Source organism: Lichenostomus cassidix, chromosome 1 (assembly GCF_008360975.1).
Source record: "Lichenostomus cassidix isolate B80296 chromosome 1, HeHo_3.0, whole genome shotgun sequence".
Taxonomy (NCBI): Eukaryota; Metazoa; Chordata; class Aves; order Passeriformes; family Meliphagidae; genus Lichenostomus; species Lichenostomus cassidix.
The window spans coordinates 86,122,451-86,147,610 of record NC_139479.1 but is presented as its reverse complement, the minus strand read 5'-3'; the positions used below and the strand labels follow the sequence as shown (position 1 = coordinate 86,147,610).

At 40.0% G+C, this 25,160-nt stretch overlaps 2 protein-coding genes across 3 annotated transcripts in view; both read right to left on the bottom strand.

Moving 5' to 3' along the window:
- Positions 1-424, bottom strand: part of TEAD4 (TEA domain transcription factor 4) — a 50,781-nt gene extending 50,357 nt beyond the window's left edge. Inside the window, exon 1 of one of the 2 annotated variants that reach the window (XM_085067516.1) lies at positions 275-424. The gene's annotated coding sequence lies outside the window, so the exon portion shown is untranslated. The remainder of the gene's footprint in view (positions 1-274) is intronic. The other variant, XM_085067525.1, reaches the window with a different exon arrangement.
- Positions 425-3,926: 3,502 nt separating this feature from the next.
- Positions 3,927-25,160, bottom strand: part of TULP3 (TUB like protein 3) — a 32,598-nt gene continuing 11,364 nt past the window's right edge. Inside the window, exons 2-11 of the mRNA XM_085067502.1 lie at positions 23,268-23,319; positions 18,322-18,484; positions 16,238-16,414; positions 14,067-14,197; positions 12,086-12,283; positions 11,469-11,581; positions 10,959-11,073; positions 8,975-9,073; positions 6,762-6,933; positions 3,927-6,132 (exon numbers count right to left, since the gene is read on the bottom strand). Of these exons, the coding sequence (XP_084923628.1) occupies positions 5,999-6,132; positions 6,762-6,933; positions 8,975-9,073; positions 10,959-11,073; positions 11,469-11,581; positions 12,086-12,283; positions 14,067-14,197; positions 16,238-16,414; positions 18,322-18,484; positions 23,268-23,319 (1,354 nt within the window). The 3' untranslated portion in view covers positions 3,927-5,998. The remainder of the gene's footprint in view (positions 6,133-6,761; positions 6,934-8,974; positions 9,074-10,958; positions 11,074-11,468; positions 11,582-12,085; positions 12,284-14,066; positions 14,198-16,237; positions 16,415-18,321; positions 18,485-23,267; positions 23,320-25,160) is intronic.

Below are 25,160 nucleotides of genomic sequence, written 5' to 3'. Positions count from 1 at the left end.
GCGGGGGCTGGGACAGGGGGAGCGGGCGGGTCAGCCTCCCGCTCAGCATCGTCGCCGCCGCCGCCGAGTCGCGGAGAAAGAAAAAAGTTGGCGAGGAGCGGCTCCGGGGTGGGCCCGCGGGGCTCCCCCCTGCCGGTCCCGCGGCGGCGGGGAGAGGCGAACAATGCCGGGCCGGGCGGGTGGCCGGGATGGGATGGGACGGGATGGGATGGGGTGGGAAGGGAGCGGGGGGGCGGCCGGGCCGGCGGAGCGGAGGCACAAAGCGCACACTCACCTGGGCAGCGCGGCGCGGCCGGCGGGACGGCGAGCCCGGGCGGCGGCGGGGCGCGGGGGGGGCGGCCGGCCAGGAGTTTGGGAGGAAAAGGGAGGGTTTTTATTTCCCCTGGAGTTTGAAAGGAGGAAGTGAGGAATGCGAGGAATGAGAGTTGGTATGAAATGAACGCGGCCGAGGGAGGGAGGGACTGCCGGCTAAGGCAGGGGCTGGGACGGGGCTGGGAGGGACTGGCGGGAGGCGGGGGGCAGCGGGAGAAGGGCCGAGGCGGAGCTGGGAACAAAACCAGCGGGGCCGGGCGCTCCCCGGCCGGGGGCCGACTGTGACCGGGGCGGAGGGAACGCGGGCAATAGCCGGAAGAGGGGCCCGCGGGGGCGGGGGAAGGAAACTCCGGCAGCGGGGGAAGGGGGCGGCTCGGCCGCGCCGGGAGCCTCCAGGAATCGGGAGCGGGCACGGCGCCCGGGAGCGGGAGAACTTGGAGAGCGCGGCCCGGACGGGCTGGCCTCGGATCCCCGGGAACGCCGCCGCTCGCCCGGTGCTTTCCCAGGGGCGATGGGCCGAGCGGCCGTGAGGGAGCTCCGGCCCGGGACACCCGCACGGCTCCTGGGCTCCCTCTCCCTGCGCGCCCAGAGCCGGGCCGGCATCGCATCCGAACTGTGTGTTCGCGCAGCACTGCCCAACACACAACCCGCACGGCAGCGGCTCTCCCCAGGGCACTAAGTACTCACCCGCCCGCCGGCACAGCGCTGGCCCCGCGCCTTTCCTCAGCCTCACGTCGGAGCTGCTCTTTTCCTGTCCGTTCGTACAGCAGTGCCGGCGTGCTGCGCTAGAAGATGCTGATAGGAGACTGAGAGTTGGACTAGGGTTGGAAAGTCACATCCCCAAAGCAGAAGCAGTAGTAGACCAGCAAGTTTAGTCAATGTAACTACATCCTAGCAACAACTCTGGGAATGCAGCTACATCAGCACATTAAACTTTTTCACGGCTCCAGCAGGTGATTTTGTCACAGATGCCTGGTGTGCACTTGTGAAGAGTTAAAACATGGTTGGCTTTCTTTAAAACTTCAGTATATTGAAGAAACTGAGGGGTTTTTTGTAAGAACCCAAAGTTTAAAAAGTTCCTACTTCTTTCAAATTGCAGAGAAAATTGCAGAGACCTGGAAACAGGTCCTGAATGTGTCCTAAGGCCTCAGAAACCAGATGGCAAAACCCATCATTTTCATAAAAATAAGATTTTCTGATGCAACTGTAGAAATGGAGAGTATAATAAAACATAAATAAGATGAAGTTACAAAATTCAATGAAAATATTTGGGGGTGTTTTTTTTGTTATATAAAGTCTTGTAATGAATTTAGTTGCTGTTTCTATTAAGCCATAAGAATTAAAAACCAAAACCAAACCCTACATATATGAAAGGCAGTTCACTTCTCATCACATATATTCACTGGGAATTCTAGGCCAGGTCTCATAATTATGTGACTAACATATTGTTTTGCTCCCATTTCCTTGCCAAATCAACACAGCTCAAAGAGAAGGAATTGAAACCTATTCCTTCCTGTGAATCATCACACAAATTGTTTGCAGGACTTCAGTCAATTGCAGATGGAAACTTACTCAGGAGAATACAGTTTTTTAGTGGTGGGTTGTTTAGGTTTTTTTACTGGAGGTAATGCAGAACCAAAGTATTCTGCTTCGAACAGAAAGCTGAGAGAGTTGAGCAAATTTAGAAGACTTAATTCCCCAAACCTGAATGATTTGGTTATGCAGCTTTTAAAATAAAGCCTTTCCCCCCCCCAGTAAATTAGTATTACTTTCCCTTTAATATATAAAGGGCTCAATTCAATTAAGCTTAAAAAAATTTCCTTTGTTTTCATCAGAATTTTCAGCTGTTTTGTTGCAGACAGTGCAATGGGTCGCTTGATATGGATATGCTAATTGAATCAAATTAAATTATCAAAATTTCAGCCTCTGGAATATATTCACCTATTTACATATTCCCTAAATTGAATATTAAATTACCAGAGCAGGTTATAGTTACCATAGCATTTACCTTAATGCATGTTGGTGAAGTTAGTTTGCTTCTGGATTTTTCTCCCATTTTGGAACAAAATAAATGACCTCCAGCTTCCAGTGAGGAAATAATAATTTGATACAGAACATGTTAAGGGGTGCAACAAAAAGACAGAAACTACAGAGTGTACAATTCAAGAGATATAAGAGCTAACACTGGTACAGGATCTGTGTCCACTTTCCTGGCAGGGCTTTCAATTCTTGCCACCTCATAGTTGTAGCCAGCTGTTTTCCTTGCTAGTAAGGGAGCCCTTACACATCAGTGTTGCTTTTCTACTCTTTCTTCATAACTTTTGGTTGGGCCAAATTTCTTGGCCCTGGGATTACTTAAGGGACTTTCTTAGTTCTTTCTGAACTAGCTCCAAACTGCAGTTAGGTACAACAGTTTGATCCTGTGGCAGGGAAGATGAGATTCGTGACTGCCAAAGAAGGAATCTGTCCATACTTCCTTTTCACAGGACTACACACAAACTCTTAACTCAGCTTGTAAATCACAGGGAAGGCTTTGCTTGTCTTCTGCACCAGGAGCAGGAAACCTAATTCAATGTCAATGGAGTGATTTACAGAGCTATTAATACCAGCAAGTAGAGGAGCACACCTAAGTGAAGTATAATCATTATGCTAACAGTAACAAAACCTCCTGTCATGCTGCTACCAAATTCAGCAGCAAAACTTCAATGAGAGTGAGACTCACCCCTAAAAGTGCAAGAAATCATTCACTGTCTTTTATGTTTGTGAGCCAAAGAGCATATAGCAGCCTAGGAGCCATTTCCATCTTCTAGGCCTGCCTTTAGGATTCATATTTAACCATTTAATACACTTCTTTATTTAAAGATCTCTCTTGGATTTCAAAAATGTTACATTGCCATGCATGCAACTAATATTACTGTATTAAGAACAAATGCCTAATCATATTTCCTGCTTAATTTTCTCACCCCTCTGAGACTAATTTGGCTCAGATGGAAATAGTGGGAAAAACAGAGGTGCTTGAAGAATAGGGCTTGCACATTGAGAGCTGTGCCAGGCTCTGATTATCACATCCATCATATCTCTTCTTATTGAGGTTCATACATCTCTCAGTGGAAACAGGAAAATATAACCACTTCAACTTGATGTTCTTCCTAGCCTTGTATTACTTCAGTACTTGATTCAGAAAAATATGCTAGTGTACTTCAACAGTTGAATAGGTTCAGGTGGAAGGTAGGAAAACTAAGTAAGAACCCTCTCATATGCCCTAACTGGGTGCTGGGAAAAACATTAAAAACATGGGGCAGAGAACTTGAACTAGCTTAAACAACCAAATAGAAACCAAGAACTATAGGTTAAGACCTGATAATAGGAATAGGGGGGAAAATTATTACAGAGACTAACCTTACATTCATTCCCCAACTTCTAAGTGTACAGGGAAAAAAAAAAACCAACACCACAAAGAAAGAGAACTGAGAATTATAAAGGAAAAGAGGGAGTAAGAAGACAGATGATATTCAAGAAGATAGGAAGAAAATGAGGTAACATGTCATAGAGAAGGAACAAAGTACATGCACAAGTGACAGCAAAGTGAAAAAAAATCATTTAGAATTTAAGACTTTTCAATATATAAATTAGTTTATTTTCATTTAGATATAAAAGTTATAAATACAATTAATGTAAAACAGTATCTGATAAAGACCACTGAATCAGTTCATCTGTCTCCATAATTTGACTGAGAGCCATGACAGGATCATTTGATGCCAACAAACAGCTTGAAGAGCCACTGCTGACAAGCCTAATTAAGTAAAGGGATGCTACTGTGGCCTTCTGAGCATAGAGAAAATCATCTTGAATCAGAAATCAGCATCCTACCTTCAGGTCACCCCAAAATAACATAAGGCAGCTTCTTTCACACATTCCTAGTCAGAAAAATAATCAGACAGGTACACAAACTGACTTCCTTTTCTGGATGGGCAGAGGGAATGCAGAGCCATCAGCCTAGACTTCAGAAGAGCACATCTGGAAGGAAAACACTGCCAGGTCTCATCCTCAGCCTGATGAGCAGGAAGCACACAAAGGCACAAAACAGATCCATCAGCATTCAAGTTCTCTTACTTTTCTGACTGAGTCTTTTCTGATGAGATCATCTTAAGGAAATATCTCAGCAGCTACTGCTAAATGGTCATCTGAGAGATACATGAGCTGGACTTCTCAGCCTCAATTCATATTTTACAGTTAAATACAGCGATTACACATGATTACAATCATTATTCTTTCTGGCAATATCAGAAAACGTCTTCACAAAGTTTTGTTAGTTTGAAAGACTGAGTGATATCTACTGCTGCAAAGACTCCAGAGGCCAAAACCAATAAAACTGCTCTTTGCAGCTTGAAACAGTTAGTCTGCTGACAAGGACAATATCCAAAGCTGAAGAACACCTAATTCTTGTCTCAGTAGAGGGACAGGCTCTTCCAAGACCATTGTGAATATGTGTAATAGGCATGAAACAGGCAAGACAGTAACCATTCTCTGCTTCAGTACACAGAAGTTGTGTGCACTGAAGCCTCAAGGTCACACTGAGCTGCAATCCACTCTGATGAGTTAAGGCCACATGAATCAAGAAGTGTTCCATGCTGTGACACACCCAGTGTGTACACCCAGTATTAAAAATGGAACATTGAAGGGACATATCACAAAGACTCGTGACAAAATGTTAAACTTACTGCTGCTTTTGAAAATACCTGTAATCTCTTTCTGAGGTAACTCCTTCCTATAGTCAGATTAAAATTATTTATATAAAATCTACTTTAATATGTCATGCCTTGAGATAATCTCACATTAAAAAAAATAAAATTGGTCACAAACTTATACCTAAAAAGGTAACAAATTCCATGAACAATGGGGAAATTAAAAAAATATTTCTGATCAGTTTACAGTCTAGATTCAATCAATTAGAACACTGCTTTTCAGAAGTGGTGCTGTATATTGTTACAATACTATCTTCTGTTGAATTTGGTAATTTTCTATCGTCTCTTCAGTCTCATGTTTCACATGGTTAAAAATACCAGAAGTAGCAATGAATATAATATCACCAACTGAAAAAGGAGTGTTTGTGATTTGATTGCTCTTCATTTGGTAAAAAGACTGTCAAGGGGTAGAAAGAAATTGGAATACTGAAACAGAAATGGAGTATCAGTCTTAGGAGACAATCATTCCACAGAGTAAAAGGTTGTATTAGAGCCAATGTCTTATTTCAGCTATTCTCTTTTTTCTGGATTCATCTGATTAGGAACTTTTGAATAGCATCATCTCCCCAGGCTTTGTGGAAGCTTCAAGGTAAATGAACATTTAGCCATTATTTTTCTAATCCTAGCTGCAAGGAGTTCCAATTACTGGGCTTAGCCCACTCTCATGCAGCATCTGTAAACAAGGACTCTAAAAGCAGAATCAACATCCATGAGAGAAACATCACCTAGATTTCTTTTTCTTCCACAATCCATACAGAGCCTGCTCTCAAGGTGGTCAATGGTCAACCCCCACAATGTTCTGAAGGGTGGAATTGGTTTTCTAATAAGCCTGCACAAGTCTATCCTCCATTTCCCTTCCAATAAGCTCTTCATTGCTACACCTGGAACTCTTACAAGATGTAGGGGTGGTAGTGAGCTCCATGTTTTAAGTCTGTTGTCCCTCATTCACAGACCAATTTACTATCAAAGCTGGAGAGTCCAATAGCAAAGGCCTGAAGAGCACAGAGAGGGTAATTATAGTCCAGAGTGAACACATCTTCTGCTACACGACCAAACTGCATCACGATGTAGTCAGCTGGGGAGAAAAGACAGTCAGAGATGAACAATTTCACAGTGAAGCAAAAACCAAAAAACAAAAAAATCAACCAAAAAAACAAGAAGAAAAACAACAACAACAAAAAAAAACCAAAAAACCCCCACAAACCTAAAAAACTAAAAACCAAAAAACCCAAACCACAAACAAATAAAAAAAAAACCAAACAAAACCCAACCACAAAAAGCCCACACATCTGGCAGTCCCAAATATATGTGTTTGATGTATCCATCCTTTCCCACCAGAGTGGCCTTGAAATCTGTCCTCTAGACTGACTGTGCTATTCCAGAGACTACTTCTCAGAACCAAAGCTCAAACCATTCTTTCATTTGCCTGAAGGTGCTGTATTAAACCTTTTCTTTCACTTCAGGAAGCTTTCATTTGCTCCCTTCTTTTCCTGCAGTTATGGACAGCAGCGTCTGCATCCATCCCAGAACAAGGAGACCTTATATAATTTTCCTTACAGCTCAGAAGTCCCCAGTAATCCTGAGCTAAATTCCTTCACCCAGTTTCCCTTCTCTGGGAAGGGTGTCCTATTCCTCCCAACCCTCATGAAATAAATTAGGTTCTCCCTGTTAGAGTAAGTCCCACACATTCCACCAGACTCTTACGATCATTGTCATGGACAATCTGGAAGTTCTTCACTGAGGCCTGAGTGACCCTCCCATGGAAGTTCAAAACATAGGATTGAGTATCATCATTCCAGACAGGAGCCTTGTTGTGCAACTCAATAAGGTTCTCTAAATTTTTGTTTTGCCATTTTGACAGCAGACCTTCATGCTCCTGTTCAGAAGAAAGAAATGTATTTATAAGATTTGGAATGGCTCTGTTTTTGAATACCATCTCTCTCATGTGTGCACTTTGTAACTTAAAGGTAGTTCCCTCTTTAAGGAAACACAAGGACATCACAAATACAGTCCAACCAGACACTTTCTGCAAATACCAGGAAGATGCTTTCATAGATTCCCACTCCAACCATTACTTTTCACTCAAAGTAAAAAGAGTGATAGGAAAGGAAGTGTGTATACAGGAAAGAGAGCAATTCAGAGTCCACAGCTAACTGCCATCGTGCTGGCATGAATTCTTTCTGAGTCTCATAATCTTTCTCTGATCCTGTTGCATCCAGTTTCCATTTCTAACATTCTAAACTTTGAAATAAAATAATCTACATTTAACTGCACAATGCCAGGCCCTAAGGTGCTTCAGTAAAGGTCCAAAGGCTGCAGAAGGGTGTAAGGTTAAATGTCATCCTACTGTGTCTAACCAGAGAGAAATAAAACCAAAAATATACAAAGAGGAAATAAAACAGCACATTAAATTTGACAAACAATGAATTACAAGGAGGTTCAGGTTGTAGTGAAACATGATACACAATTTAATTTTAAAAGTTTTGCAACAAATAGAATCCAAACTATTTAAGCTAAAACTTTGAAGAAGTATCCAAGCTTAAGCTACTAACAGGGAAAAAATGCTCAGAAAACAACCTGTTGTGGAGGTCTTTCTGATATGACTAAAATATCTGCTTTAGTATTGTACAAAGATGCCATACTGGATTTTTGAGTACAACCTAAATAAAACTTCCTGTTCAGTTTACTTACTTTACCTTTTTATTTTGTCTTTATTTACTTTTTAAAAATGCAAAACAAACCCTTGAGAACTGGCATCAACAAAGTGCATTTAGATGCAATTTTTTCCTCCTTTAATGTGGGGCAATATTTCTTAATTGAAGGTCTCACACTACAGAGAAGGAAGGATAAAAACAGAAAGCTTTGCCAGCTTTCCAGGACAGTGTTGTGTTTCAGCCTTGCCCACTGTCAGTATGCTTGCCTGAGAGCAAAACAGTTGGGAAAACATGGGAGAAAAAGAAAGGCAGGGCCATGGAACCATTACTGGGCTAACGGGGGAGGTGGCAATTCCAATTGAAAGACAAAGAATAAATGACCACTTCCAGATTTCCTGCACATTCACAAAAATTAATTCTTTTCTGGGCTCTCGTGACTCTCAATTTCCATTCTTCAACATTTTTTCTCTGATATCAGGAAATACATTCTTGTTCTACTCATATCTACTCACAACAAGGCTGCAAATACCACTTTCTAGCTTAAAACATTGACCACATCTTTCAGTTGGTATCTCTTCTTTCTGCCTTTTGGTCTTCTGTCACCAAACATAAAACCCACATTATAGGAGCCTAAAAATTTTCATCACACACTTTAACATACCCTCAGATACACTTCAGTAAGCTTTTAGCTGTAATGTCCCTCATATGTACGAGAAATCCTCACTGAATAGTCACAATGAAACTCCATCCTTCACCTCATCCCTCCTTCTCCTTAAAGAATCCTCCATTTCTGCTACCTCTACAAAAAGGCTAACAACATTCTGATCAAAAATCTGTTTATTCTCTTGCTGCTTACCAGCAGTACCTTATCTATTACCTGTCTGTTGCAATCCACATCCTGGCTAAAAATGCAAGCTCCTGGAAGAAGCAAGTGTGTCCTGTGTTCATCCAACCCTCAGCACAACAGGGTCCCACCATGAGGGCACCTTGTAGGCGCAACAGCAACAACATAGAGATCAGTAAATAGTATTTAGGCTGACCAAAGGACACATTAGGATACAAACACTAGTCAGAAGGCTACAGATTAGGTAAAAGGCAGGAACAAATTAATCAACACATTTAGGCTACATTGTATTTACTCTCCAGCAGACTTACTAAAGCCCTGGCTACAAGAAACACCTATTGTCAGTAACACCCAGACCTCTACAGGGAGGTTTTAACCTCTTCATTCAATCTGAAACATGACCAAACTTGATAACTCACATTTCGTGGACGGATTGGAATTCGCTTATGATTCATGTTCATTCCTGGAATGATCACAGACATTTTTCTGGGACCCTTAAATCCTAAGATATTGGTTTCCTGAAAGACAACAAAAGCCATTATTTTCACTAAATGAGATACTTCATCTCAGAGAAAGAAAGACAGCAAAACTTAACTTGTATTCCCACTTGTATTAGTTTTTAGAGTTTTGCTAGCTACAACTGTAGCAGCAGTTATCTAACTGTGATTATTTAATCGTTAAGAACTGCTTTCTCATGAAACTTCTTTCTCACTAAGAAACTTTCTCATTTAGAGAACAGTGTTAGAAGATATACATGGTATTAATTAATTTGGAGTGCATTTCTTAGCCTACTAAAACACTTACAACAGAATTAGACAAGTGCAATTTCCTTGCATAAGTTTTTTGCATTTGAGGCAATAATGTGTTGAAATCTTGCTCGAGAATAAGGCTTAAGTACGATAAAAGGCAAATATCTTTGATCTGAGTTTATGTTAACTGTGTATCACCAGTTAAGTCTAAAATGTTTCTGAACAATGAATGACATTTTTCTTCAGGTGCTGGTAGTTGTGTTTAAGAACACACCCACACTTTTCTCTCAAATTGTGCTGTTTTGGAAATTATTAAGAACAGACCCACGAAGGGAAACATTCAGCAACTATCCAAGCATCAATCTTAAGTCAAGCAGATTTTTCCAGTACTAAAGGAGACTGCTCCAAGTGGATTGAGTACAAAAAGCAAAGGGAAAGAAGTTCATTTAACACTATCAGCCAAAATCCAAGGGTGCATTTAAAGTGTTCTGTAACAACGTCAGTGAGCACCTTTAAAATTCCCAAAGACCAGTTAGAAAGCCAGATTCTTTTAGAAGTACTGAATTGATTGACAGAAGTGATACAGCTTCTCCCAACATATTAATGCATTTTGCAGACACAGACAAAGGTCTTTGGAGTTTCAACCTCTATTACTTCACTTCATAAAATCTAGGGGCATGTATAAGAATGACGGTACTGGTTTTTTTCATATTTAAACTTTATTAACTCCTTGTAGATCAGAATTCTAAAAAGCTGACTTTATATTAACTGTTGGGCTCATTCTAACATCTTGTTGTGTCCAACTAGGTAGAGAACTGAAGAATACTCTATACAAAGAAAATATCCAGTGATACTTCTGTAAACAGGTTACTACTGAAATTATCACTTCAATTTCTTTCCATTTGATCAAGAGCAAAAGCAAAAAATCAAGGTTCTGCTCCAGTAGGCTACTGCATCATTAAGTTTCTGCTGCCACACTTGTGAGGACGGTAAAAATCCTTCCACTTGACAGCCATTGTTTTGTACAATGCCTCAAATTTTACTCAAACTGCAGGACTGGAGCATGAAACAATGTGACATGAGAACTCTCATGTAATTCCACAGTGTCCACAAGTGTCTCTTCCCTCTGAAGGCTATACTGGGGTGATTCACAAGAGCAGAACATCTCTAGAACAGAGCTAGTGAATCACGATTTCCCCTGGAACCCCATCATTACCACCAACAAGCTGCTACTGAAATAATACCAGCTCCCTCCTATCCCTCAAAATGCCTTTGGTTCTGCAAAAATTAATTCTGCTTCACAGGGTACTTCCAGTTCCTTCTCAAGGTCTGATACCAGCTGGGCAAGAGGCATTTCATGCTGTGGCTGGCTCCATGTAAATGATGTGCTGACTGGCCACACACTGAATAGGCCAGGTAAGAAGGTAACAAGAGTGTTAGTTTGGGTGTTTCTCCCACTCCTGACATTGATTTTTTTTCTTTTTTTCATTAAACTTGGAAGAATTTATCTGTGAGGCCTCTGCCCCTTGGCTGAAATTGGTCACTTGGTTCCAAAGTTAAGTGGAGGACGCTGGCAGCAGCACAATTTTGTAAGCCCTGTTTCCTTGGTAACCAGGCACAAAGAAAGGGGCAAAAAGGGAGAGGCAGTACTTACATAACAAATAGCTGCAAGCTCCTGTCTGGTGTGAGCCTTTTCCACCAGACTTTGTGCCTTGACTGGGTTAACTCCGTGGTCATAGACTGTAAATTTGGTTCCCATGAGGTTTGACCTAATGTCAGGTTATGGAAAAACACAGAAAGAGAAGCATCAGTGTAAAGTTTTGTCATCTTCTTTAGTTATTTGTACAGCCCGGCAAAAACATGCATCTCCTGCCATCCGAATCTTCCTGTTGCTAGCTCAGTAAGGAGCTTCCATGAAGTGCCCATGGTGAACTGAGCCTGTGACCTATCTAGGAAAAGCATCTACACAATTTCATCTCTGAGTTGCCACAGTGAATGGTAATGCTGAAGAAGGCTGCCAACCCAAGTGAATACAGATTACACTGAACAGAACAATGCAAGCTCATTCTCTTGGAATTTATACCAGGTTGCAAGTCATAACCACAACTCTATTAAAATTAAAATCCTATCTCAACTGTCTATAGTTTTAATCTGTGGTTCTCACCTGAGTTTTCCAATGAAACTTTCCCCTTTCCGAGATAAATCAGTGGGGTCGACTGATATGAGGTAATTGGATGTTTTGCTCTTCTTTCTTTTTCTCCCTGCAAGTAGGAATGTCTAGAAATACAAATCAAGACTGGTGCTTTGTAAGAATGCAGGGGCATTGCTATCCAAACTGTTCTCTCTCCATTTCCCATATGTATTCCCTTTTTTGTTCTATGTTAATATGACTGTCTCCACAATTTTGTTCTCTTCCAAAGTGCCCAGCCTGAAATCCTATCCCTCCATCAGCTCACTCAGCAGTCTAGATTTGATGCAACTGTCCTTTCTAGTCTCCCCCCATTTTCTTCTGAAGCAATTCAGTCTTCCTGCTCTTTTTTAACATTTAACATTTTTATACTTTTTGAATTTCATCTTTCACTGTATTATGGCTTTGAAACCATAATACAATGCTAATTAGATGCTAATTCCCTCCTTAGTACCTTGGCCAAGTATAAGCTGTCCTCATCTGCATGATGGCTCTCCTCAACTACTGATTTCTTACCAGAAGCTCTCCCTTGCACCAAAAATATTCTGTGGTAGGAGTACAATAGTCAAGATAATGTGTGCTGCTTCCAATACCTTTTTGTTGTCATCCCTTTCCAGATGCATGTAGTAAGTAGGGAAGAGCCCCCGGTCCATTCCCTTCTTATCTCTAGTGATTCGACACTTGACACTAATTCCACGGGGCGCAGGACGCAACGCAAAATCCTCCAAGTTCTCTACTTCTCCCAGCTGTGCATCTGCCTGAGGGGATGGACTACAGGAAGCACCTGTTTCCTGTGGGAAGAAGCATCATATTAGCAAATTAATATTGGATCAGAAACTCTGGTATTCCACAAGAAAATAGTGGTTTGTTGAAACATAAGGTATCGTGTCTCCAGAAGGTACTGGAGAAAGGAAGGTTAAACAAGTTCCTCAGAAGAAAGCAGCTGAAGGTTTTACTCTGAGGAAAGACTAGGTCTCCAAGGGGAAAAAAGCACCCATTAAACAGACATGAGTGAATTGCTAGAAAGGGGGAAATAGGATGAGATGCTGTAAATATCATAAGCAAAGAACCTCTTTGCTTTTAAAACTTCAAACACTATGGAAAATAAAGCAGTATGATAAAGCAGGACTGATGGATGCTGCAGTAAAACAGGCTAGAATTTTGTGACTGAAATGAGTGCTGAGGTTATGTTGGTTCAGAACAGTAGCAGAAATGGAGTACACTGCTGGTGGAACCATGTCAACTAAATGTTGGAAGAGCCTTAGAACAATGTGTATAGTCAGGATGCATAGGGTCATAAAAGGAATTTGAATTCTAATGGAAATCTGGTACAGGTCATTAAAGTAATCTTTTGTTAGAGGTAGCTGAATCCTGTGAATTGTAGCAACCAAGACTCTTTGACTGGGCCTTCAAGATGAAGTTGCAGGTTTATCCCCTTTCCCAGCTACAACCAGTAGGAAACCTGAGTGAATAGCACAGACACACACATGGATTTGAAATTCACTAAAGGGTCTCACTTCTTCCCCCCTCCAGCACCCACTACTCTGTATCTTCAGCATTTGCACCCACAGCCCAGTCTCCCAAGATACTGACACCCAGACCTTTTGTATTACTCCCCTACTAGTAAAGGGCAATGTACACACAGTCAGTCACCTCACAAATAGACGAATCTTTCCCATAGCATGGACTTTGAAGGGTGTCCAGCATCTATGCTCAAACCCCATGGCCTTTATCTGGTCTGTGCTAGCTGATGCTAGCATGAGTCTTCCTGATGCTGGTGTCTTCCAAGTCACTGTGTAGTCCATCATATCATTTGTCAACATACATATGGATGTATGTAGGTATGTATTATGTATGTATATCTCACACACGCACACACAAGAACACATTCACACATTAAATAGTTAGAAGTGGAGTTTTAGAAGACAGTGCGGCACACTGAAGTAATCAAAGCACAAGGCTTGGGCACAGTCATACTGTTTTGCATTTGTTTACACACATCTGATGCCTTTTACCCCCCTTAATTCCTGTCTTCCCATGCTTATTACTCCCTGATCCACCTTGATACCTTTCTTTTCCCTCTTAAGTTCCTTCCCTGAAACATCCCATATAAAATTTGTCCAAACCCAGCATCCTCTGTTTCCATTCCAAAATTCTGTTCCCTTTTGCATCCCACAATAAATGCTATAAACCTTTAGAAAGATATCCCTCCTAAGTTTGCATGGCATTTCAGAGCTTCTCTGAGTCATTCCAGTGAATTTTGCAGACAATGGCCCAGTCTGTCTCCTTTAAGGGTCATAGTGCTGACTCACTGTGTTCCCATATCCACTGATTAGGCTCCTTGGGATCCTACACCCACAACTGTTCCTTTGATCATTGCTAAGTCTTTTTGTTTAACTCAGTGTCCCTTTCAGTCAGATAACCTGACAATCTTGACCTTCCTCTGCTTTCAGGGAATAATATTGCTGGCTACTGTACTTGCAGCTACTATATTTTAACCCAGTGCTCCAGAGGCTAGCATTAAAATCAAGTATGTGCCCAGTGCTCGTCAGAAATGGATTTCAAGACACTTACTGCAAAAGACTTCTCGCTGGATGCAGAACTAGGCCTCTCCGATTCAGGGTACGGTGAATGAGATACTGGTCTCTTACTAGCTTCCTCCTCTTCTGTGTCCTCCTCATCAAAATTCAAACTGTCTGAAATTCCTGTCAGAACACAGGAGCAAACATGTAATCTCTGAAAGAATGTGTCATGAGCTCATGGCATCACTAGTTCACACACGACTCTTGAACACCTATTCACACTCTAGTTCTCTTGTCTCAACTGCTGATTTTTCTTCATGTGCTGTATCTCTTCCTGGGCCTTGTAATTCAAATTCCTACTGATATTTTCAGCAGTCACTGTGCAGATGGTTAAGCAGCCATCAGGCCTCCATTAATATGTATTTTACATGATATTCCATGAAATAACACATTGCTTAGTTTATGTTGTCGTTGAACAAATTTTGCCTATTTTCATGCAAAAAAGTCCTCCATGTCTTAAGAACAACAAAAGGAAATCCAGATCAATATGCTAATACCTATCCTGTAAGTTTGACTCTGTACAGTTTACATTCTTTACCATTTCCCCTTAATCTTACACACACTGAAACAGAGTATGTCAATTTTTCAGTAAGAGCCCCTCCTATTCTTACATCAGTACCAAAAACTCAGGTCCATAAACATTAATAATTACTTGATTTCTAAAACTGAAGCATAGACTTATAAGTTTCAGGACTTACTTAATCTTAACCTAAGCACAGTCATGTAGAGATGACTGTGGGTATACAACTAAAATAACTCTGCATAAAGACATTTATAAAGAGCCTCTGTACACATCACTGTTTGATGTGTCCTTCCACTTGGAACTGCATCATCAACTGGACATTAGGAAGAAGTTCTTCACAGAAAGGGTGATTGGGCATTGGAAAGGGCTGCCCAGGGAAGTGGTGGAGTCACCATCCCTGGAAATGTTAAAGGAAAGACTGGATGTGGCACTTTTGCCATTGTCTAGGTGACAAGGTGGTGTTAGGTCATAGACTGGACTTGCTGACCTCAAAGGTCTTTTCTGACTGAATTGATTTTGTGATTCTGAGACTTTGTTCTGTGATTCTTTCATTTAATTGGGCTGTAGAAAGGAAATGTACATAAAGCATTACAGAAAATGAACACAACCTGCTAAGCTGAATTATTTTCTGAGAACCAATATTACAACAATGCTCTGACATGGCACTGCAGAGAAGGGGCACTGCTGGAAGTCCCAGATAAAACAGAAAAACCCAGTCTTAACAACCTGTCAGTAAACTTCCCAAAGGACATTTGGGAAGAGGAAAGGCGTTGACCTTAGTACTGCAGCCAATTTCAAAATTCACTGTTTATATTCCACCTCTACTAATTTCCCCTGAAGTTACTGGATATTACCTCCTGTTTCCTTTTCTAACTCTTGTGTAATGTTGCTATCTGTAGGTAAGCAGCTGTGGCATCTGACAAGTGGTGAGAATACCTCTATATAAGATAATACCTCCATATATGAAGTGTACTGGAAACATTCTGGGAGACAAGCTCTGCAAAATGAAAACAAGCTGTATACTAAATTAAACACTAGCCATTATTTTCCTGCAAAGTGCTTAGGCTGCATGCAACAAAAAAAGGTTTCCTGTAGTACTGGCAGCAACTTAAGACACTTGGCAGACAGAGCTTGACACTCCACTAGGAAATTACTCAATGGGATATAACTACTGAATATATAATTTGAAAACTACTGATTGTGACAGCCTCTGACTCAGAAAAAACCACCTTTCCTGTTAGTTTCCTAAAGAGTTCAATCACAGCATTTACTGACTATAGAGCGTTCTGCTGTTGAGAAAATATTCAAGCATCATATCAAGATATAACACATCTGGGATAAAAAACACCCCAAATTTTAGCAAAATGTGGTATAGCATTTTGTCAGCAATTTCCTTGGAAAGACCAGAAATTACAGCACATTGACAAACCCTTAAAATATAAGCTGTATGGTCCAAAAAATATCAGGAAAAGGAACTGCAGCACTGCACTTCCACATAATGTAGAATCTACTAGCTCTTTTAAAAGTGATATCCTACAGACAGTTTTTTCATGATCTCTCTTTTTCTAATGCCACTGAAATAAAGTTATAAAAGTAGGTGAGACCCAAAAAAAAGACATTTGCCCATTATTAACTCTTACCCCGTTTCTGTAATATTTCTTGCAGATCTGGCTTGCCTGCTGTGTCGTTTACAGCCTCTCCATCATTTTCCTTATCTGCATTGTCTTCTGGTTTGGGAGATCCAGCAGACAGAGTTTGGAGCTTGGTCCCCAAATCCTGTACTTCTGATTTCAGGAAAGCAGCTGGTCCATCAATGCCTGCAGGCCAAAATGAAACAAAATTCTAAAATCTATTTTTTTATGGCCAAAGATCCATCCCAGCATGGTGGCTCTTTTCATCTTCCCTTCCTCTCTTTAAAGTACTGAAACATTTTTTCAATTTTTATCAGAAGGCTTGGGAGGACTCAACCCTGGCTCTGGTACAAGCTGCCTATTATTTTAAACATACCAGTTATCAGTTTCACCCTATTTAAATATAGTGATTTTATCTACTTTTTTACAAGGGCTTAAGCAATTAAAACAAGTCGTATTTGTCATGCAACAACATGAAACATTGATAGTTTTCAATTTATTTACAGACATCTCCCTTATTTTCTTTTCCTTCATGTTGTTTGTTTGCTCCTGTGCCAGTGAGTACTCTACAGTGAACACCACCAATCAATTTGATAAAAGTATTACAGCCACAGACAGAACAAACCCTCTATCTTTTTGTTAGAATGAAATTTCCATGTTTAAATCATACAAGACAGCTGTCCACCACACTTTGCAATGAGTGGAGGCATCTTGATGTCAAGGTGTGGCGTTAACATTTGATATGTAGCACACCATATGTATAGCTCCAGCTTTGGATTTCTTGTTCTGCCAGTTCTCCTTCTTAAAGCTTTACTGCTTTATCTAGGCATTGCATTTCTGACATGCTTACTGCTGCTAACACTTGTTAACAGGATTTGTTTGCACTGAGGAAGCCTCAGAACTATGGGTGAGTGAGTGAGTGAGCAGTTAAAGTTTTCATTTGAGTATTACTGAACACTTCTACCTTAAAAGTTATACCAATCTTATCTCTCCTTCTCTTCTTGACTCAAACATGTCTTTTAACAGCTTTTTTACACCTGATTTTAAACACATGAATGCTACCATAAACATCACCACTTTCCTTCCCATCCTATGATTCTGAAAGGCTTCTGGAAAACAAGAAAAAGAACTCAAGAGATAGGGGATAGCATAGTTCCAAATGTGATCTTCAAACGAGGTAATACCCATTTGTTTGGGTTTTTAAGATTCTACTGTCCATATTAAGTTGCTATTAATACAATGCTTGTATTATAAGATCCTGTAATAGCACACATCTCAAAGCCTTAGAATGTTTCCCATTACCTTCTTGATAGGCTGATGGGATCCTGGCTCCCATAAACAACTTCCTAACACTTCCACTGGAATGTAATGATTTCACTGCTGCTCTTTTTATCTCTTTGTGACATGGGAATCTTACTACTGTGTTTCTTTTCACTCCTAAAATAATGGTCACAATTTTACTGTAATGTTTTGAGGCCACTAAGTTATTGCCTTTGGCCCTGATAGCACTTTGTGCTTGTGACTTTGTGGACCACTATAGCTTGTTTGTCATGTTTGAGTTGTCTCAATGAAGCCCACAGAAAACAACAGATGAGGTAAAAACCATCAAGAACCCAACACAGTGTTCACAACACTTTTTGTTTGCTTTCTTTACCTTATGATTCAGTCATATGCAATCTTCAGATGGATTATGCCATGAGATCATAAGGAAAAGTACAGTCACTACTGAATTCTTTTCTTTATCTCACAGCTTCAGAAGATTTTCTTACTTTGGATTTGTATGTCCCTACCTTTATAGAAGTTCCTAGTCCATTTCCACAGTTCTTCAAGCCTAACCCAAGGGAGAGATTACTCAAGGGCACATGAAGATTTCCAACTGTCACAAAATTCAAGGTGAGGTTTTTGTTCGCTTTTGCAGTTTAGTATTGCTCAACCATATGGTACTACAACTCAACTTTTGCATACAGAAGAGTATATAATCAATCTTGTTCATCACTTGACCACAGCCATGGCAATGTAGGTGCCCATCTGTGACATATAATGCATGCACTGGGATTTTGGGGAACACTGTCGCAATCAGGTTGGTTATTTACCATGTAAAACAACATCACTGTGGACAGGGGTGGGAGTTTCTACTAGAGGAGTCTGCTCCTCACATCCTTTGGGCTTTGACCTACGCAGCTTTGCCTCGGGATTTGGCTGTACCATCAACGGATCGAGACGTTTCTTCCTCTGCTTCTTCTCTAGAAGGGCTCTCTGGGGAATAAGGAAAAGCAGGAAACAGAAATGAGTAACCACATCTAGAAAGGCAGGAACCATGCAATCTCTTACAAAAATCCTAGACACAGCAATCTCTGTGGTTTTGGAGTGAGGTACTGCCTTTGGTTCTCCATGAGAGGTTGACATGGACACCTATCTTGAACTCTCACCAGCAGATCACGTTAAATTGTTTCACCCAGTCTAAACTGCAGCAATCCTTAACACAAATAGACAAATTCAGCAGTCATCCATAATCCAGTATGAAACAGTCAGGACTTCCAAAGGAAAAGGTTTCTATCTCAAAAACTATCATTTAATAGCGAGAATTTAATGCAAATAATTTCCAGAAACCAATGCTGAGAGGTAAGACTTAAAAGGGGGGAGACAAATAAATAAATAACAGTAATTAAAATAGGAATGATCCACTACAAGAAAATTTCACATACCTTGCAAAACTTTTTTCATATAATTCAAGACTGAAAGACTGGTACGTCCAAATGCTAAAAATTAAAACTTTACTTCTCCAAGATACATATACATTTGATATTTATGATTTACTACTCAATGAGAATAGAAACAACTCTAGACTGAAATCAAGGCAAGAAGGGACATGGTACCATTTTAAAGACAGAAATGCTTAGAGTCCTTAAAAACAAAGGGGATGCATGAAGAAAGAAAAATTGTATTTTAATATTCTGCACCATTATGCAAACAATGTACAAGTTCCTTACAGTAGATGCAGTTTGTCCATGGCTGATTCTTAGGTACCTGAACACACCAAAAGTTGTTTTTGATGACTGAAACCATTTCTCCATCAAATTATTTTCAGTCTCAACAGACCCATCAGATAAACAATTCATCAGCACCAACAATTCAATCCACTTGAGACACAGACATCTTTGGAGCCCTTTCCTCTCCTGTTACCCTTTTTCTGTTGTTGGTTCTTTCCTCTCCTATTAGTCTTTTTTATCTCAAGTGAGATTAGTTTCTCAGGCAACCTCTCCTTGAGGAATTCCAGCACAACTCAGCCCTCGAGTCTTTATTCTGTCTAGTTTTTTCACTCATCTAAAATAAAAAACCCCAAAAACCCAACCACCCAAAACCCAAACAAAACCAAACATACAAAATCTCAAATCCAACAAGCAAATAAAAATAAACCAACAAAAAACTTGAAACAAAATTACTTTTTTAATTTAAACTCAGAATTACCCTTTGAAGACTGGACTGCAATACAGGTAGTGTTTGCTACTGCAGAATTATTTGCAAGGATTATCCTGCAGAGCAAAAATATCGTAGAATTGCAAGGAGATTATCACATTGGTCTAGAATAAGAACAGAAAAATAAGCAGTAAAGTAAAATTCTTAGAAATTGCTAATTACGGATGTGTTTTCTAGGAAGGTAGTCAGACCTTTCACAAGAATTTACATTGGTTTGTGCTGTTTGTTTATTTTTTAAATTAATGCTAAGGGAAAGTAAAAAAATGTCAAGATAGTTTCTAATGCTACGAAGGAGAGAGGGAAAACAAGAATCAAAACATTATACTCAGAATAGGGATTTGAGAAAAAAAATATTGTTGTCAAGGCTTCTCTACCTGAAAAATAGACAGGCAAAGAAAAAAAATAAGGGGAAAAAAGAAAACAAAAAAAAAAACCCCACCAAAAAACCCAGCTAAACAGACATACCCTAAAGGCAGTAAGAAAATATACAGCTGCTATTAGAATGCAAAATTGAATTTGGGATCAACATAGGATATCATAAATTCAAGAATTATTTAGTGGATTATTCTATTAGATAAGCATTTTAAAACATTTCCCTGCTCACCAGCCTAAATTTGAATTTTTATTATTAATATTATTATTGTTGTTGTTGTACATTGTGTTTCATTGAAGAGCTGATCCAATACAATCAGCTGATATTAAAACATACAGTTTACTGCTGGTAGATGTGACTGACTTTCTTCCTTTCTTGCAAGAACCTTAGGATAATCAAAGTGACAAAACCTGATATTAATTTCATTTGTTTTATAAAAGCTCTTCTTTACTACTTGGCTTACTGAGATGGAAAAAATATCTGCAAGTCCACTGTCAGGACAGCAAACAGCAGTTCATTTTCTCTCCATACGGTGGCAGAGCAGCCTGCCCTTCTGTACCTTGTATTCCCGGCTGTATTCCACTAAGGCAGTAGAAAAAGGAAACAGTATTTTGTTTCATTTTGTCTACTAATTAGCCTTTTCCTCCAGCTCTGTGTTACAGCAAAACTTTATATAACATTACAATATAAAACGTAGATAGCTCATGAACGTGTCACCAGAAGACACAATCCATGAAATAAATAAGTTACTAATTAACATTATTTATTTGGGATTTTGTGAACTCCACGCATTAAATACTCCCAGAAACACTACAGAAAACCTTAACATCAGAATATAGGGCGATTAGAGGATCACAAACCACAAACTCCTGTTCAAATGAGCTTTCAAGAAGTCAGATAAGAATATCTAATGGACTAATAAGACAACTAGTTTAGTATTCTCTTTCTCCAGCTGCGATGGCAGGAAGATGACATACAGGAAGGTTACAACCACTCCAGCCTTGAAGGTGCAATCCTGTACTACTTATTGTTTGGGACAGTCCTAACCCTAGTAGGCCATTCAGGATGGATCCTAGCTCTGGGATTTTGGGAACAAAAATGGGATGTTTCCTAGCTCGGGAACATCCTCTCCTCGCTTCCAGCTGCCCCTCAGCTCACGCTGGGGCAGCAGTGACAAAGCCAGTGGTGGTGGCATCAGTGAAACTTCCCATCAGGTGTACTGCACCATACCAGGTGCATTCAGAAACACATCAGGCTTCCTGCTCTCCCTGCACAGGGAGATGGCAGCATTGCACTCGGAGCTGCAGATGCCACAGAAGACTCAAAAACCTGCTAATGAGGAAATAAGCACTGCCTGAGCAACCACACACTCTGGCCTCGAGGAAAAGGCAGTCCAGGAGAAAAAAGCATCCTGGCAGGCAGAGCTGGCCCACAGATGGAACTCGATGTATTGCACTATTACAAATATATTTTGCTGCAATTACAGGGTTCCCAAACCGATCATAAAGATGGATGGACAGGCATGTCTCTGCTATGGCTTATTCCAGATTGTCTGTATGATCAAAGATGCTACACATGATCCTGCTGGATTAGAACACCTTGCATTTTTTAAAATTCAAATTCCTACAAATGTTTATGACAAATTAATCAAGCATGGCATCAGCTACAATCAGCAGCAGGTCCATCATATTTGGTAGTGATCTCCTATTGACCTCTGCTTCTTCAGAAGGCATAGTACTATTCAAGAAAAAGTAGCTTTTAAAAGTTAATATTCAAACCTAATTATAAAATCCTAAATTAGAGACTGCTTGCACTTCTCGTTTTCAAAGAGTGGGGTGTTAAAACAGATTTAGTGAAATTTTCTAGCTGCTGCTTTTGCAATGATTGCGATCTCAACCAAATCCAAGAAAGATGGAAACAAAATGGCAAAAGGGAATGAATTCTTTAAACTGACCTCTTCATGACTGAACCAACAGCTGCTCTGAGGGAATCCCACCCAGCCAAGCAGTTTTATTTTGTAGGAATAGCTGTGCACCCCCATGGCAAAGTCTGACACTAAGCATACACTGATGGCAACACCCAGCACTAGGAGACAGCAATTATTACCAGCTTATGATCCAGGACCAGTCCTAAAACAGACCCTGAGGTTCATCACCAAACAATCAGACCATCCTTAGTTTTGGAACTTCTTATCGAATGGCATTTGACACCAATTGGTTTTTTACAGATTGCTTGAATTATTTCTATTTTTTAATAAAGTGATTGTTTTTAAACGAGTGTCACTTGATAGTCTACAGATAAAGGACTACAGTAGCTTCCACAAATATCACCAAAGATAAATTTTACCTCTTGATTTCTGAAGTGTTTTAGGAAATTACCTATATTAACACAGATAAAGTTGGTAATAAATTCACTGTCTGAAGTCAAAGCTTAGCAAACTCAGACTACAAATAATGACCAAGTTCTGGTAAAGAGGATTATTACCCACTGCAACAGTTCCCTGAAGACTGTTGTGTCTGGATTTAAAGATCCTCAGCTGAGAAAGCACCCTCCTAAAAACCATACTTTAATTGGAACAAGATGAGTTTAATGCAAGACTCTGATTTGTGGTACATGTGAAATGGCCAGCTAGAGAATCGTAACAGTCTCACAACTTCTCATCTATTTATAAGCGTCTGAAATTTCACAGAGAAAGAGTATTAAGGCTGGATACTTTATTGCTTCGAAGAATATGGTAATACAAGCATCCAGCAAACAGCACTTCAAACCTAACAGAGACTTATAACCTAACAGTTGACCCATGCTTGGCTGTAAATATTTTCATTGTAGGAAACAAAAAAAAAAAGGTCAAAAGAAGCTGGAAGCAGTGTTAAAGAGATAGTTCTATAGGTCAGTGAAACTGTTCCTTTGATGCCTAAAATGAATAATTCCCTGCAGTCTTCCTGTCTTTTGATTTATTCCTGTACTCTAGTGACTCAATCTCAATGAAATAAGAGGACATATGAAAAATAAATATATCAAAGATACCAAATCCACAAGCCATGGCAAGGTTGACTTAAACTAACAAAAACTATGAAAATCTTCAAAGTTCTTTAGACCAACCATTTTTAGCACTTCATCCCCACTTTTCAAGTCTCTAGAGAGCTGTTTGTTTTCCTATACTTTTCACCAGCTTCAGCATTCATTTACCTGATTCTGTAGTTTCAGCTGTCGTAGTTTCATACTTTCATCCTCAAAGATGCTGCAAAAGCAAAATTAAAAAATTAAATAATTATTGCCATTAACAGTTTGCATTACAAGAACATAGGGTTTTCTGAGACTACAAATTCACCATCAAGACTTAAAAATTACTGTCAGACACTACTTCCATCTCACAAGAAGATACAAGGTATTAAAAATAAAACATACCTCATATTCTGTCATAAATAAGACTGAACTCCAGTTTAGTCCCATTACTAAACTGTTCTGGAAAGATTTTGAAAGCAACAAGGCTTCATTACTGGTAAATGGATTACAAACCACTTTTGAGGTGGGGCTATGAGAGAGTTTATACCTGAAGGTTTAATGCAGTTCAGATTGATTCAGTAAAGTCCCTTCATAGGATACCTGATTCTAAATTAACTCAGTTTTGTCTTGAAGTCAAACCTACATCATTTTGCCTTCCTGCCAGACATTCCTGAACTATTGTTAATACATGAGAGAATATGTATTTGCAACACCTGACATTCATTCCTAAAGGTTAAAAAAATCTTGATTTCACTATTTCAGTATTTTTTAGATAACTTTCATGAGAACTCTAGTTTTTTATTCTAAGTTGTGTTCCACATGGACTTCCCATTTCCTTTTGCGTGATAATGAACTATTACACAAAATGCAATTTAGAGCAGTTAACCCCACAAAGGGGAAATGTTAATTGAAAATTCACCACATATTCTGCCTACCACAGTCGTGCTCTTTCCTTCAACACAGCTTTGACAAAGACCTCTCTGGAAGTGAGAAAGCATCAGGAAGAAGCTACTTAACATGGGAAACAGACAAACATTATATATTTTATTAACAGCAGAAAAGCAGGGCAAGCCACAATTTCAATTTAAACAGGAAATTCTCTGTCTGGTCTAGGTATCCATAAACGTCCAATGATGTGAAACCACGAGCTGGCAGCCAGCGCTGAACACAACCCTAACAAGGAAAACCAGAGATGGAGCGTGACAGCGAGAGAGGAGGGGTGGGGTTTCTGCAAAACACATGCCATGGAAATTGGATTACAGCATACAGAGCTAAGGAGAGAAGAAAGGCCTCAGAGTCCCTTTAACCCCTAGCAAACCCACATTTGACTCAACTTCAGGCAAGCAGATGACAGATCAGAGGTCCTTCAAGCCAGCCTACCCCAGCCAGCACAGGCCCCACTCTGGAAGGTTGAAATATGCAGAGAAAGAGTTCCATACACACACATCTTGTGTAACAACTTGTGTACTCTAAAAGTGATGCTAATTGTCCAACTAACAGTATTTTAAAGCAAGTTATGACTGCCATTGCTTTTTTACTCCACAGTTTTCCTTATTTCTATACTTTTTTTCCCCTAATGCATTGGAAGTATCACACAACAGGTCTAAGACCTTGGAAACAGCTTGTTTCTAACAACTGATGTTACTCCTCACACGGGCCTGTAATACATAGTGTCTTGGATTGAAAGGCAATGGAGGGTCTAGAAAAATTAGTCTTTCTTGAACAGGGATGGAGAGCTTTTGTGCACCCCCAAAGCAACACTTACAGTAATACAGTCATCTTCGCTTGAAAACAGCCACAACTTAAGAAAAAAACATCCAGAAGCAACATCTACTGAGTGTAGCACAATATACAATAGCTGTCATATGAAACTTCAGCATAAAAGGTGACATGCTTATTATTTATAGCATAGGTGATGGAAAAGGCCATCTTTAGCAAAGTCAGAAAAACAACCGAAAGTTCTCCTTAAAATATTCATGAAAAGAAAAAAACCCAACCAACAAAAGAGAGGGGGAATTTTCTTCCTGTACACCTACTGACTCAAGAAGTTGACAACATTCCTTAGCTGCAGTCAAG